The sequence below is a fragment of the Dioscorea cayenensis genome, chromosome 13 (genome assembly GCF_009730915.1).
Source record: "Dioscorea cayenensis subsp. rotundata cultivar TDr96_F1 chromosome 13, TDr96_F1_v2_PseudoChromosome.rev07_lg8_w22 25.fasta, whole genome shotgun sequence".
NCBI lineage: Eukaryota > Viridiplantae > Streptophyta > Magnoliopsida > Dioscoreales > Dioscoreaceae > Dioscorea > Dioscorea cayenensis.
In genome coordinates, this window is record NC_052483.1 from 1,795,717 (window position 1) to 1,812,117 (window position 16,401).

The following is a 16,401-nucleotide window of genomic DNA, read 5'->3' on the forward strand; positions in this document are numbered from 1 at the left end:
CAGTAGCAAATGAAGGAAAGACACCAAATAAAGGTGACAGTGCATTGAGGTTTATTTAGCAGTTTAGAATATATCTCAAGAGGTAAAACCATTTTTTCTCCGGAAAACTCATTGCGCACTTATGAATTGGGGGACTAAAATGCGAGGCCCTTCCACCACAAAACACATAAAAACCATTGGGTTATGTTAATGTTCTCAATAATGATATATTTTTATTCTATAATCAAATAAAAAAAATCCCTAATTTTAGGGATACCATGTGGTTTTAATTTGTAAAAATTAATTTTAAGATTAAACTAAATAATTGGTCGAGTAGCCACGTGGCAGGGTGTTGACTCCATCTAGGAGGACGGCGGTGACAATAGTCATACGGTGACTGTAAGTAAACTTCACCGCAGCTTAGCGCCAAAGCACAAATAGAAATATCTCCAGTGCTTCTTCTTCAGTCCCGCTTCCCAACAATCCATAAGATCAGGGCATTCTTCTCCGTGATCCCTAATTAGGGTTCCCAAATGGCTTCTCCCGTGAATCTCCGATCCAGTTTCAGCTCCATTCCGAGATCTTCCACTGATTTTAGATCCAGTTCCATCGTCCCCTTCACCTCCCAGCTCTTCTTCTCCGTTCGGCCTGGGCGGAGCTCGCGGCGATGCCCCTCGAGAGCTCTCCGAGTGCGTAGCATCATCTCAGACCGAGACCTTCAGGATCCGGCCTCTGGAGACGGTAAAAAGATCTTATTTTTGTTATTCTTGTCTTCAAAGTTCTCATTTTTAATTCATAATGCTGCGTTTTGGTTTAAGCGATCTGTTGATGAATGCTAGGTCGAGAAAGATTAGAACTTTCTTGGAATGGAGATGAAATCAGCATAATGTGATGGTTTGTGATTTGCAATCCTTGCTGAATAAAAGGATGTCTTGTTTTGCAGTCTTATATGAATATATTAATCAATGGAAGTCATTAGATAAGAGTTTCTCAATCAATTTATCAAGCTCTATACTTTTGTGCACTTGTTATGTATACCATTTTACATGAAGTGAGGTTGATGACTTCTTGTGTTTGTGATGTAGATTTTCTGGATGGGATAAACACCTTCTCAGTTGATTCTAAAGCCATTGAAAGGAGAATCAAATTCCATGCTGAATTCACACCTTCATTTTCTCCGGAGCATTTCAACCTTCCTAAGGCTTACTTTGCTACAGCTGAAAGTGTTCGTGATGAACTTATAAGGAATTGGAACCTTACATATGATTGCTATGAAAGAATGAATATGAAGCAAGCATACTATTTATCCTTGGAGTTTCTTCAGGTCTTTTAATTGGATTTATTGGATCCTTACGCCTGTATTGGAGGAATTTAATGATCTGCTTTCAATTTGTTCTTTTTTTTTTTTTTAATCTGTGCCTCGTGTATTGCAGGGCAGAGCTCTTCTGAATGCAATTGGTAATTTAGAGCTTACGGGAGGGTATGCAGACGCGTTAACAAAACTTGGGCATAGCCTTGAGAGCGTAGCCAGGCAGGTGAGTTTGCATTTTTTTTTTTTCCTTTTTAATTTTCTATCAGATCTGATTGTACATAAAGTACTTTGAAGTGAAGTCCTGTAAAGAACCTTATAACATTGTAAATTGATTTATATTAATTAAATTGAAATGTAATGCATACTATCTATTTTCATTTGATGGACATCCAGGAACCTGATGCTGCACTTGGCAATGGTGGGCTTGGACGGTTAGCATCATGTTTTTTGGATTCTTTGGCCACACTGAATTACCCTGCATGGGGCTATGGGCTTAGGTACAAATATGGATTGTTCCAACAGAACATCACGAAAGATGGTCAAGACGAAGTTGCAGAAAGTTGGTTGGAGGTTAGAGTTTTATCTATGCATAATATACTATTGTAGATTTTTGTGTTCGTTCATGCTAATGCTTTTGATGTCAGTTTCATAATCGCCTTTCTAAGCAATAGCTAGGTAGTGTGCATCAATTATTTCATGATGTAATTTACAGCATCTATTTCTCCTTCTGATGATCATGAGATCTTTTACAGATGGGATATCCCTGGGAGATTGTCAGGAACGATGTTTCCTATCCAATTAAGTTTTATGGAAAGGTTGTTGTTGACTCCAATGGAAAGAAAAACTGGATTGGTGGGGAGAATATAAAGGCTGTCGCATATGATGTCCCCATACCTGGATACAAGACTAAAAGCACTATCAATCTTCGTTTATGGTCAACAAAAGTACAACCACAGGATTTTGATTTAAGTGCTTTTAATGCTGGAGATCACACAGAAAGCAAATCAGGCTCAAGCAAATGCTGAAAAGGTTTTGTTTTAATAATATTAGAAAGTGTCTTCTTTCCTCAAAGTAGTTTTGCGGTCTTCATTATTCACCATAATTGGTAAGGAATGCTACAAACAACTAGTATCAAAGGTTTGTCTTGAAATACACTGATAGAAATTCTGCCATATAGTATACTATCTTTCTGAGCCATCTATTGTAACCAAATTTTTGTTCAGGTGACTTTCTCGGTTCTTGCTCCAATTTGTAATTTTATAGGTTTGTTGAAATATTCTGCAAAATTGATCAGATCTTGACACAGTTTATGGTATATTACTAAAAATAATGAACTGAAATATCAGTAAGCATTTGGTTTTTGATGGTATTTTAGTTGCTATGGTATTAGAGATACTGTAAGTTATATTTTGTAATTTATATGCTACGGTTGAGTTTCACGAATAGCATTCTATCAGAAGTTTTCTCAAGTTTTATCTGAAGATTATTCCTATTTGATTTTTGCAACAGATTTGCTTTATATTATACCCTGGAGACGAATCTGTGGAAGGGAAGAGTCTTCGTTTGAAACAACAATATACTCTATGCTCTGCTTCTCTTCAAGATATTATTGCCCGTTTTGAGAGAAGATCTGGAAATCTGGTGAACTGGGAAGATTTTCCTGAAAAAGTTGCTGTTCAGATGAACGACACTCATCCGACTCTTTGCATTCCAGAGCTGATAAGGTTATTGGTCGACGTGAAGGGCTTGAGTTGGAAGGAAGCTTGGAGCATCACTCAGCGGTACTTTTCCATGTTTATGTTGATAATTGAATGGTGTTAACCCAATTCCTGGTTTCTTGTCTCTCTTGTTAATCTAAATGATCCAATTTCAATTTGGCGTATACAAAATCAATTGCTGCCCAAGAGCAGATATTTGTTATTCCTGCTCTTTTGTGCTTTGAAGGCCAACCTTTTGTTGTTGTTGTTACAAAAAAGCACATGCTTGTAATTATAGTTATGTTGTCAAGACTCCATTCTAACTGAATAGTCTAACCTTCTCATTTGTTATTTATCTTTCAATTACTTATCTATTGGTTGCCATTACATTGTCTCTCTTTCTGTGAACTCCAATGCAGAACTATGGCATACACTAACCATACAGTTCTTCCCGAAGCTTTGGAGAAGTGGAGCTTGGACCTTATGCAGAAGCTGCTTCCTCGGCATGTTGAAATTATAGAAATGATAGATGAGGAGGTTGGGTGGTTTTTTCTTTGAAAACAAATGCATTTATCCCCGTGATGCAGACCTCTAACTTTGTTTTGTGTATATAAACCAGCTGATGAATGAAATAATCTCCGTGTATGGGACAGAAGACCTTGGACTTTTGGAGCAAAAGCTTGTGCGAATGAGAATTTTGGAGAATTTAGATTTTCCTGAACCAGTTGCCAAATTGTTTGTGAAACCAAAGAAACAAAAGGTTAAGTCAAAGGAAAAAATACTTGTGGAGTCCTTGCTGCCCTCTGATATAGTTGAAAATGAAGAATCTGAAGCTCAAGCTGCGTCTGAAGAAGTTGAAACAGAAGAAGTTGAAACAATAGAAGTTAAAACAGAAGAAGTTGAAACAGAAGAAATTGAAACAGAAGAAGCTGAAACAGAAGAAGTTGAAATAGTAGAAGAGGATCCTGCTGATAAAGATCCATCATTTCTAAAATCAGATCCTAAATTGCCAAAAATGGTCCGCATGGCCAATCTCTGTGTTGTAGGAGGGCATGCAGTGAATGGAGTTGCTGAAATTCACAGTGAAATTGTGAAAGATGAAGTTTTCAATGACTTCTACAAGGTAATCTTTATTGTATGGGTAATGTTCACTTTTTAATAAACTAAATACTATCTTGGTCAGTATCTGATGACTTACATTTTATGGGTTTGCCACTGATTATCTAGCGCAAATTTTATATCTTCTTCTAGCTGTGGCCGTCAAAATTTCAAAACAAAACAAATGGAGTGACGCCAAGACGTTGGATCCGGTTTTGCAATCCAGAGCTTAGTAAAATTATAACCAAATGGCTTGGCACAGAAGACTGGGTCTTGAACACTGAGAAGCTTGGAGAACTTAGACAGGTACTCTATTATCACCATATTTACTTGTAAAAAGAGTTTATCATCGACATGAACCAATAAAAGATGAAAGTTGAAACTCCATCATGCAACTCTTTAGTGTATGATTATATTCTTATCTCATCTGTTATCCGGATTAAACAGCTAGAGCATATTAGCTTGAATCAGAATGTTGAATTGATGGGTCTTGTACCCATTACTTCTTCCCAGTTACGCAAATACCCAGTTTCTATTTATGTGTGGACATTCCCCATGATAGAAGGGGGCACCCATGTCTTAACTAGTGTATTTATAGGGCCCAGTGGAGGAATCAGTAGATGATATACTATGTCAAAAGTTTGCTGTTTATGAGATTTGGCAGATGCTCACCTTGCAGCAGTGTTAGATCGGCTGGTTGTGTTGTTAATAAAGTATTAGGAAAGAAACATTAGCTTCTATTTCATAGACTAAAAAAGTACAAAATACAGACCAAACTTAGCTTTTCCTTGAAAAATTATGGTGGTTTTTGGATAGATCATATTGGTCGGTTGAGGCTAAGAAAAAAAAGTTAATCATGTTAATTCTTGCATTTGACTCTTACTCTGTGAATTAGTTAATGCATTTGAAAGGCTGTATTAGCTTATTTGGAATAAGGTCCTTGAACCAGAATAAGCTGTGCCTGAGGTGTTTCTCTTAGCCTTAATTCTCCTTTTATTCCCTATCCAATCACTAGATAAGTGACTCATTCTTTCAACATATTCCTTTAACATTTGCATTCATTTTCCAAGTTTGTTCAACTAATTTTTTACCGTCCATATGTATTCGATTCCTTCATCTCCCTATCTTGTTCCTTCCTGTCACATATATAGTTATTTTTCCCCTTGTTCCATTTTCCTTTATTCCTTTAGAAATGTAAGTCTCAGGAGCATATCCGCTACTGATATTAAACTCTCACCTGATTATATCTTTTGTTTGCACCTGTGTTATTAATTCCCTAATTGTTTGGTCATTCTTTCTGAAGATGTTGATCTCTCAGGAGTTGACTATGCACCGTTGACAAATTTAATGCCATTTTCTAACAGTTTGCTGATAATGAGGATCTCCACAAGGAGTGGAAGGTTGCGAAGAGAAACAACAAGTTGAAGGTTGTTTCATTAATTAAAGAGAGAACTGGATATATTGTCAGTCCTGATGCAATGTTTGACATTCAGGTTGCTCATCCCGAACTTCTTTTTTCCTTTCCACTAAAAGCAAGGCCTGGATCTTTTGTGAAAGTTTGGGTTATTCTGTAATTTTTTTTTTAGGTGAAGAGGATTCATGAATATAAGCGTCAACTGCTCAACATCCTTGGAATCGTCTATCGCTACAAGCAGATGAAAGAAATGAGCGCCACAGAAAGGGAAGAAAAGTTTGTTCCTCGGGTCTGCATATTTGGAGGTAAAGCATTTGCCACATATGTACAGGCAAAGAGGATAGTGAAGTTCATAACAGATGTTGCAGCTACTGTCAATAATGATCCAGACATTGGAGATCTTCTGAAGGTAAGTGCATATCTACTGTAAGTTTTATTCCCCTATTTTAATAACTGTGACTTGATCTGTTTTAACCATTTAACTGCTGCTGAGACATTGTATTTTATCCTCATTGTTCCACATCCTCTTTGAAAGTGAATATGTATAGACTTTTTGTTGGCTGTATGACCTATGCAAAAATCTAATCTTATGGATACTTAAAAGTATGGTTTCTCTTCTCAGGTTGTTTTTGTTCCTGATTACAATGTTAGCGTTGCAGAAGCACTCATTCCAGCAAGTGAATTATCTCAGCATATTAGGTAACATGTCCACTTCACTGTTGCTTTCAATTACACCCTTGTTCGTTGGTTTAACTTTTCTAAGCCGAAGAGAATTCAATATCCCGATAATGATTATTTAATGCAAAATGCTAAGTGGAATCAGCGAGCAATGAATCTCTCATTCTTCTTCTGTCTTCAGCACTGCTGGAATGGAGGCTAGTGGGACTAGCAATATGAAATTTTCGATGAATGGCTGTGTTCTGATCGGAACCTTGGATGGAGCCAATGTCGAGATAAGGCAAGAAGTAGGCGAGGATCAACTTTTTCCTGTTCGGTGCCTTTTGCTCATGAGATTGCTGGCTTAAGGAAAGAAAGAGCGGCTGGAAAGGTATCTGCTCTTGAACTGAAAAACATCCAAAGAACGATGCAACTGAATTTCAACCATATGCTTGACTATGGCATTTTGGCTGCAGTTTGTGCCAGACCCACGGTTTGAAGAAGTTAAGAAATTCATTCGCAGTGGTGCCTTCGGAACTTATAACTACGGAGAACTGATGGGGTCTTTAGAAGGAAACGAAGGTTTCGGGCGTGCAGATTATTTTCTCGTCGGCAAGGACTTCCCGAGTTACATCAAATGCCAAGAGCAGGTTGACAAAGCATACAGAGATCAGAAGGCAAGTATCATATAAAAAAGAAACCATCTTCAGGAATGTATTTGAAGTGTTTCTTTACTATATGCCTAACGAATTTTTTTTTTCTTCGATGAGCAGAAATGGACTCGAATGTCAATCTTGAACACGGCAGGTTCTTACAAGTTTAGCAGCGACCGGACAATTCATGAATACGCGAAGGAGATTTGGAGCATTGAACCTGTTTTGCTGCCATGAGAAAGTATCACTTGGATAGAATTTATTAGCTGAAAAACAAGTGATGAACTTTCTTTTTCTCTGTTTATTTTGTATGAGAAAATGGTTATGATAGTTTGTGTTAGTATGCAGGCAGCCACAATAAGCAAATAAACATGAATTGCAGGTCTCTTTCACTGTGTACAAACATATGGAAAGAGTGAGTATGATCAGAGAGTTCAGTGGTGTAAAAAAAGGTAAAGATGAAGTTGTTCATCTTTTATGTATAATTTTTGGATATCTGGTTGTAATCTAATAAGAGAGTATTTATTTTATCTACTGATGATGTTCCTTTTTGCCTTAATTTCTGGTTGTAATTTTACTTAAAATGGAGTTTTTTCTTGCATACCCCTGCAAAAGTGGGTTATTGCATACTTATCTCTTGAATAATTGCCATTTTTGTTTTTGTTAATTTCTTATCAGTAATCGGTTAAAAATTTGTATAAAAAATAAATTATCAACTTACTTTATATACAAATATAAGTTTTACACATAAAATATAGAAGCAATTTTCTATTTAAAATTAGATTTACTGTATTGCCTACAGGTCCCGGGTCCTGAAATCAAAACCTATGTAAGATGAAAATAAGGTGTTATTGAGCTTGAGAGAGCGGTGTTATTAAACTTGTGAACGCTCCACATTTCCTTATCACCTAGTGAAAATAAATAAATAAATAAATTATGATTTTTAAAATTATTTTTTACTTATGTGGATTATGTAACTGTTAATGCAGCTTGATCAATTTATGCTCCATGAAACACTCATAAGTTTGCATTTAAACAACAGAAGGAAAGATATTAATAAATTTAGAATAATTTTACAGAACATCAAATACAACATTTGATTTTTACATTGGAAAAAACAATATATATATATCAATGAGAAAATTAACATATTAAACCATGTATAGCAGGCCTCACATTTGAGCTCTCAAAAAGCATGACAAGGCCTCTTCACATCCCTCCGTGGAATCACTTCAATTCTTACCCTTTTCTATGTTATCATAAACCTTCTCAAGCATGCCATGGCACAAGAGGCCAATGTGATTCGTTCTCTCCGCAAATGTTATTCGATGTCGATGATTTGGAATCTGCAGAAGCTATTTCCAGTTTGGTTCCCAAATGGTATCCCTGCCGAAGATGAGAGAAAAAAATCTCAGTGACTGACAAATAAGGGTCAATTATCAGAAAGGAAGACAACATTGTCCGATAAGCAGTGTGTGTTCGATCAATGGCAAAACCAGCCACAAAGATTGATTTGCTATGACACAAGGTTCGGCTAATTTGAGTTCGGTTTTCCAGTATGACTCTTAACATACACTCCAGATAAAATTTAATATCTAATGCAGGCAACACAATGAAGAACTGCACTTGTGATGGAAAGAAAAACTCTTACCTCTAATTCCTCTTTCAATTGCCTGATCTCCATGGATCGTATTTCAAGTAGATCATGTGCTTCGTGGAGACGTCGAAGAGCAGAGCTAGATTTTTCCCGCTCCTTTCGCAACTTGTGGAAAACAAAAGTATAAAGTCATGATGTCAAGGATTTAAACATTAACACCTTCAGAGGCTTAAAAAAGTAATCATACATATATATATACCAGTGACTCCAACTCTTGAATCCGCAAAAGTGATGCTTGTTCAATACAAGCTCGGCGTTTACATTCTTCCTCTAGCATGCTTGTAATTTGGTACCTCAGTTCAGCCATTTCTTGGGTTAAATCTTCGGCTTCTTCCTTTGCCTTAAGCTTTTCTACCCGTAGTTCTTCCTAACATGAAGAGATGAAGTTGATCTTAAGAATGAAATTAACTTCCATTGACCAAAGGAAAATTCAGGTCTAGTATCAGACCTTAAGCTGCTTAACTAGAAGTTCAGATTCATTGATCTGACTCGACATTTTCTCAATCTCGATCTTTAACTTATCATCCTGAGCTGTAACAACAGCCAGTTTCGAAAGGAATGGACCCAAGACTTCTCCACAAGCACTTCAGAAACATCATTATTAATTACTACTAGTTCAGTGACTTAAAATTAACACCCAAATAAAAAAAAAGGCTTAATGGCAAATTTAAACCTAAGATGATCCAACTTCTACGAGCAATTTCTGCTTACCATGTCTCATTAGCAAGTAGGAACTCATTTCTTGACTCATGTGATAAACAATGATCGTATTCATCAGTGAACAAACTACTATTTTGTTTCAGCCACTTGTCAAGTAGCTCTCCAACTTTACAAAAAGATTCACCTGTAATCCTCTTTGACATTCTCAGATTCTCCTGCAAGACTGTCTTCTCTTGCTCAAGATGGCTAATCTCTTCTTCGGCCTCTTGAAGCCGGAGTTCAAATTCTTTCAACTGTCGATTTAGTTCATCATTCTCAGCCACAGCATCCTGACTTATCCTCTCAGCTTCAATGCATCTCTGCTCTAAGGCTGTTACACTAAGTTTAATGCTCTCTACTTCACACTCAGAATCCAAAGAGATGGATGACACCGATGTCTCCAGTTGCTCAATCTGAAAAACAGAGTCTTGCAGCGCTTCTTCTCTATGTTTCAATTCCTGCATCAAAATCAACCGTTGTGACTCTGACCGCACAAGTTCCTCACTCAAAAGATTTATTTTCTCATTCAATTTGCCCATTGCTGCCAGCTTCAATTCAAGACTGTGTACATTCTCAGCCATGTAATTAGCTTCAACATTCCTCAAATTTAGTTGATCCTGCAAGTAACCTGTACTATACAACTTAATCAAATGTAGAATGATATTTAAAGTTTGAACAAACTGAAAAAAAAAAGGCTGAAATGCACCACATTATGGATTCATAAAAACAGTAGTAACATACAGAAAGCATAACCATATGCATTCAAGAAAGATCACAGCTCCTAATGCGATGCATGTAGCATGCTTGACCATAAGCAATTTTTGCACCGAAAGTTCTATGTTCACTACCTATTTCCTGTGAACAGTTCCTTAGCTCCTTTTCCAATTCCTCAACATATCTCCTGTCTTCAAAGTGCCATGATAATTGTGCATTTGCATTTGATTCCAACCTCTGCATGGAAAAAACATAAATAGGATTCAAAGTTTAGCTAGTTATTTACTAGAAGTTCTGAACACATACAGTTCAATAAACAATGTAATTCCATCCATTGTTCAAAACAGATTTTAATCTCCTTCTCACATTTTTCGGAAAAAAAGCAACTTCATCAAAATTCATGCTAAATATCTTCTATCTATTCAACAACAAAAACCTTTTAAAGAAAAGAATATTGGTTAGACAGTCTTCACACGCACTAATGCACAAAAAGATTAACCTAAAACATAATATGATTCTATATCTTCAGAATTCAAATGAATTCAGTGCCACTTAATCCAAATAAATCCAATCCATATATGCCATTACCAAGACCAAGTAAGCATAACAAAAGAACTATACTCAATGAAATGTATACATAAGAAGCAACCTAAACACCTTTAAGAATCGAGAAACAAGTGAAATAAAGTTAAAGTTATAGACATCAACATAACTAATACAACAAAAGCCACACATCAATCCAAAATCAGGAACATCATGAAAATTCCTTTTAAAGAAAAGGATTACATAGGTCAAAATCAAGATGAAAAAGACCAAATTGTCAAAATATGCAATAGCAAAAGCACGTATTGTCACAATGTCACCTCTTTGCAAATGATTCTTTGCCTCAAGAGTTCCACAGCATCCGCAGTAGACATCTGCATAGAACCATCCAACATTCAATTAAAAACCACCTTTTTTTAGATAATAACATAATCAAACCCGGGAACTTCATATAAATCAAATACAAACCTATATTATTTTGACACCAACAAGAATGCAAGCAAAAAAGCTCTCCTTTTTCCGCACCACCGACCGAAAAAGAGGAGAAAATAGAGAAATCAAAGAAATCAAAGACCAGGAACTTGGAAGTTCAGAAAGAAAGCATCGAATCGTTGAGGAGTGAGAGCAAAGAGAAGGGAAAGGGTCAAAAAGGAACCACTTTTTCCGACCCAGCAAACCTCTTTTTAGGGATTTGGAATCCAATATGGCAGGAAAATCAGGAATAGAGAATGAGAATTCGCTGGGAATCGAAGAAAAGCTCAGGGATTGGAAAAGAGGAAGAGGATCAATTTAGGCGTAGGATTGGGATTAAGGAAATTAGGGTTTCTTAGGGCGGGGGAACTATTTGGTCCCAATTTTTTTCACAATTTGTTATTTTAGGTTTTTTTTTTAAAACAAACAATTATTAATTAGATATTTATCATTCTTTCTTAAATTACCATTTTAGCCTTCTTCATTAGATGCTCAGTTGTTAATTGTTGTTATTGTGGGAAAAATAATAATAATAATATATATATATATATATATATATAATACCCAGAATAGTCCTTTGTTATAAGTAAGAATCCAATGTTTTTTTTTTAAAGAATTTTTTATAATATTTTAATAGTTTTTTATTTTTTTTAAGATTTTTAATAATATTTTTTTTTAATTTTTTTTAATACTTTAATAATATTTCTAATAATATTTAATGTCACGTCATTTTTACTAACCGAAATTCCAATTAAGAAAAGCAACCATGTAATGAACTTTTTCTAAACCCCTAAAGACCAATACATTATGAATATTATTAGAAATAGGCATATATAAGAAGATATTGTTTTACTCGCATACTTTTGATGTGACTTCACTGACTTGTCCATATTTTTATAAATATATATATATATATATACATGCAATTTTCCACTCCAAAATAAGTTTTAAAATGTTTCTAAACTACTAAAAAAATCATATGTTTGTTTATCCACCTCCACAAATCTCTAAGATTAAAATTCACACAAATTATAAGCTCATTGATAAACTCATAAATATTATATATATATATATATATATATATATATATATGAGAAAAAGTAATCTGGGACGTTGACAAGAACACCCCCAAATAATGAAAAGGTTGAGAGAGAATTTGATAGAGAGCGATATGAACAAATAACATAGTGAATAGTAGACATAACAGTATGAAAACAGTGTACCGGCACTCATGTTCTTGGTGTGTTTTGTGTGTATAGCTTATGCCTGGTTGCACCCCGCTGTGGTTGAGATTAATTCAATAACTATTACGACTGACGATTTCGATTCGGGATCAAAAACATCTCATGAACTATCTAACAAGATAAGAAAACCTATTGACTGGAGATGATCGTCACCGCTGATTATCCAGAAATGAAAAATTACCATGCATCGATTTCATTTAACCATGCATAGATTTCATTTCTACTTACGTCCTTAGAAAACTGAACCTCTCTCTCTCTATATATATATATATATATATATATATATATGAATGACTATGCAAATATTGGGATAATTTTATTATTTAAAAGCATTTTTTATTTATCAAAATAAAACTAAGTCCAAGAAATAGGGATGTTAATGGGAATGAAAATTCACTAGAAAATATATTTCCCGGCCCCAACCCTCACTTGACCTGGGATACAAAAAAAAAAAGTTTTCTCATCCTCGTCCCTGTATGGATTACCTGAATTCAGGATTTCCCGTCCTTGATTTTTTTAATCTATTTATGCTATTTTACTATATAAATACATCAAATATATTTTTTTTAATAAAATATATTTTTATTTAATATAAATAATTTATATATATATATATATATATACATTATATATTCGGAAACAGGACGAGGCAAAAAAGGGATTCCCCATCCCTGACCTTGGCCCGTTCCCAAAATTTTAGTCTCGGCCTTGGCCCCATCGAGGCAGGAAATCAAATACTCGGATCAGGAATAAATAGGCAATCCTAGATAATTACATTAAAAACAAATAAAAAATTAACAAGGGTATATATATGTAAATATGTAAAGATTTACTCATATTTATAGATTAAAGAAGCACACTTTTTGAGCACGCGAGCAAAGGAATAACAGGAGCTCAGAAGACTGTTTCTATAGAAAAAAAAATATAAATAAGTTCAGGTAGTTAAATGCAAATACGAAAAATTTCAGGTAGCTGTAGTTGAGAAAGAAAGTTCAGCTAACAATACCAATATTCAGTGAATCAGTACTACATAATAATAATAATAATAATAGTACTTCCTGATTTAGATTTGATATATTTTCAATCTCATGTGATAAACCCTGAGCAAAAAAGATTCAACTCTGCCAATAAAATTTGTATCCATAAATAGAGTATTAAATTCAGCTCAATTTCCCAGTCAAAATGCAAATTGAATCTCAGAAATGTAATTTTTTTCTGAATTTTTACAACCTTGTCAAAGCACATTACGGTGTTTGTGTACAGGTTAAGAAGCATGGATATAGACACAGTGACATGATACGATATGGGCACGAGTAATTTTTAAAAATTAAGGACACGAGTATGACAGGACACAGCTATAAAAAAATATTATATATTTATATAAAATATTTATTATAAATATAAATCTATATAGTTTTTATGTAGTATATGTTGTACATTTACTTAGTGATTAATTTAGTGATCTTGTATGTTGGGAAGTAATTAGAGAATATACATGAATAATTTAATAAAATCATTTACAAAGCATATGAGTGTCTGGAGTTGTCCACGATGTGTCCGGGCATGGGTATGTCAAGCTCTACAGGATACATAATTTACTGCATTCAGTGATAGAGATTGATGAACAGTGAGATAAGAAATTTTATCTGCAGAAAAACTATGAACTTCATGTTCAAAGATACAAAGTTTAATTATTACTGCATTCCTTAAAGTTTCGCGATACATTGGAATAAATTAGTTTACTGTGAAACTTTATCTGCAGAAAACATTCAACTATGATCAATTCAATTCATTTAAAGAGCTAATATTGCTGCATTCAATGACAAAGTTTTGCTTAATATTCAATGAAGGAAAAAGTAGATGAATGGTCAAAATGAATTGAATGGCAAAGCTTAGTATTTAGGACATGAAAGCAAACCTGCTGCCTGGTACAATTTCATCCATAGGTCTTGTGAAATAAAAAAAATTGTAAGACATAACATAACCATTGATGCACATCAAAAGAAATCATTTTCAAATGTCATTCTCAACCTAATCTATTCCACTGTATGAGGATCACCTTCGCATGAGCGATAGGCTTCACTAATGCTTCAGTGGTCCTACACGATGCTTTCGATATTTCTTTTCATGCTGAATGAATGTGAGAAAGCAAAAGAAAACTATGGATGCTGTCATTGTATATTGTCGTCAAAGCAAAATTTTAACAAAAATGAAATTACATACAATGTTTCACATTTTTTACTAAACAAACAAGTTCAAATGATATGACATCAAAACTGAATTTGAAAAAATTCAGTTTTCAATTCAATGTGTATAAGATTAAAAAGAGATTGATTATATGCTATACTTACATAGAAACAAAAGTACGATAAAAGCAAACTCCTTTACTGATGCATTTCCACACAAGAATAGACATTAATTCAAAGTGAATAAGATTAAAAGCGAGATATAAGTCTATTTATCGACGCGTAATGAGAGCCAAAAAGTTCAGAAAAGAATGGAAACTTTCAACAAGAAGCATAATAAGCATCTTTGCTTCAACTCAATTGGTACATCCCCCCATTCAATTGAGCAAAATTCCGAGGTAACCGCGAGAACAAGTCGGCAGGATCGACAGCCCACAGACAAGAAGAGCTTTTCGCTTTTTTAAAAAGCCATACAGGCTGATCAAAGGTCCTTATCATTCTTTAACCCAACACTAACTATATGCTCCATATCTAAATGTGATTTCATTTGTTTGTAATATAAGACTTTTTTTTTTTCTGATAACTAGATTGATGCATGAACAAAATGAGTTTGTACATATTATGCTTTTTCATGATCCCAATTGAGAAAACTTCGATTTCTTTCAAACAAAGTGGCCTTTCATTACTGACAGTGGATAAATAATCCTAACCTGTTTCATCAATATTATGTACAAAAGCCGATTTATCTGCATCTTGTTCCTCGTACAATACTACATCCTTGCATGATTTGATACCTCTCTGTCGAAACTATTGTATAACAACAATAATGAAGGCCATTGGTCGCAACAATTTGAGATAGGCTACATGAACCTTTCGAGTCAAAAAACTAGATAAACCAAGGTCAAATACATAATTTAATTCCTACCTATTGACACTATTGTTGAAACTGTAAATCAAGATCTAACAATACCTATTCTATAGAAAAACTAGATAATGAATCTACTGATCAATAATCAAATCATACAAAGCAGAAATATGTAAACCCTAAATCAAGATCATACAGAGGATAAATAAAGAAATAAACAATCTATACAATCAAAATCTAGCAATGCCCTAATTCATCACATCTAATTACCGCAATATACAATCGACATAAAAAAAAATCAAATAATTAATCATCTCAATACAGAGAAATACAATACAAATACATAAATATCAAAGACAGTACAACCTAGAGGGAAAAAACAAAAGAATTAATGCTGGTCCAAACCCTAAATCAAGAAGATCTAACAATTGACCACAAATGAAGGATTCCAACAAGAAAGAAAGCATGAATTAATTGCATGTACAAAATTACAATAAATGAAAGTAACACATACAATTTGGTAGGAACCAAATAGTTAAAGCACAAATAGTCAACCCTAACCCTAAATCTCACATCATCATCATGATCCTAAACAAAATACTCTAGGGAAAAGGCTTTCATTCCAAACCTTTTTTCTCATCAAAGAAGCTAAATTTATAAGAAAGCCAAATTTCTCAAGGACCTATGTGCCCACTTTTAGGACTTTTTTCACAAAGTTTAAAGAAAAGGCACATGAACCTAAAGAGACCCACCAACTAAGTGCAATTACTAAAATTTTTTAAGAGCATTTGGACAAGAACTTGGTCCCTAAAGTGATAGATTTGCCATTGCATAAGAACAAGTGGAACAAACTAATTGTTTTAGCTCAACCACCATCTCTCTCAATTCATTAGCATGTTGTTTAGTGGGGCATTTGCTCATAATTGAAGAAACTTGTTGTGATTTTTATAGCAGCATCAACATCACTTCATGCCCTAACTAATCTAAACAATATTCATGTTTTAAATTGAGTGCATGCTTTTTATGGGACAATAAACAAAAACAAGCCAACAACCTCTTGATTTATTGGCAACGTATTTTTCCATAAGATATTCAGGTCTTTGTTAAAATACATATTCAAATCTTAGCTTACATGAGATGAAAGCACAGATATATTCTTGTCCACATTTTGTAAAAAAAAATAAATAAAACATTGTTTTCATGAGAGCGATC

General features: G+C 34.3%; 2 protein-coding genes across 2 annotated transcripts; one reads left to right on the forward strand and one right to left on the reverse strand.

Moving 5' to 3' along the window:
* Positions 1 to 430: 430 nt before the first annotated feature.
* On the forward strand, positions 431 to 7,344 carry LOC120274687 (alpha-1,4 glucan phosphorylase L isozyme, chloroplastic/amyloplastic-like). The gene is given in 18 exon segments (XM_039281214.1): positions 431 to 720; positions 1,065 to 1,303; positions 1,413 to 1,514; positions 1,685 to 1,861; positions 2,044 to 2,289; positions 2,291 to 2,320; positions 2,801 to 3,072; positions 3,408 to 3,525; positions 3,608 to 4,111; positions 4,240 to 4,392; positions 5,451 to 5,579; positions 5,673 to 5,909; positions 6,123 to 6,199; positions 6,360 to 6,477; positions 6,479 to 6,499; positions 6,501 to 6,548; positions 6,634 to 6,834; positions 6,931 to 7,344. Coding segments are annotated over 18 exon segments (2,997 nt in total). The 5' UTR covers positions 431 to 512; the 3' UTR covers positions 7,048 to 7,344.
* A 515-nt stretch (positions 7,345 to 7,859) lies between these two features.
* LOC120274875 (myosin-9-like) lies at positions 7,860 to 11,287 on the reverse strand. The gene is made up of 8 exons (XM_039281418.1): positions 10,892 to 11,287; positions 10,744 to 10,797; positions 10,015 to 10,117; positions 9,179 to 9,794; positions 8,916 to 9,051; positions 8,667 to 8,834; positions 8,462 to 8,572; positions 7,860 to 8,196 (listed from the first exon to the last, which is right to left on the reverse strand). The coding sequence occupies exons 2-8, from the start codon at positions 10,795 to 10,797 to the stop codon at positions 8,080 to 8,082; spliced, it is 1,305 nt and encodes a 434-aa protein (XP_039137352.1). The 5' UTR covers positions 10,892 to 11,287; the 3' UTR covers positions 7,860 to 8,079.
* Positions 11,288 to 16,401: the final 5,114 nt, after the last annotated feature.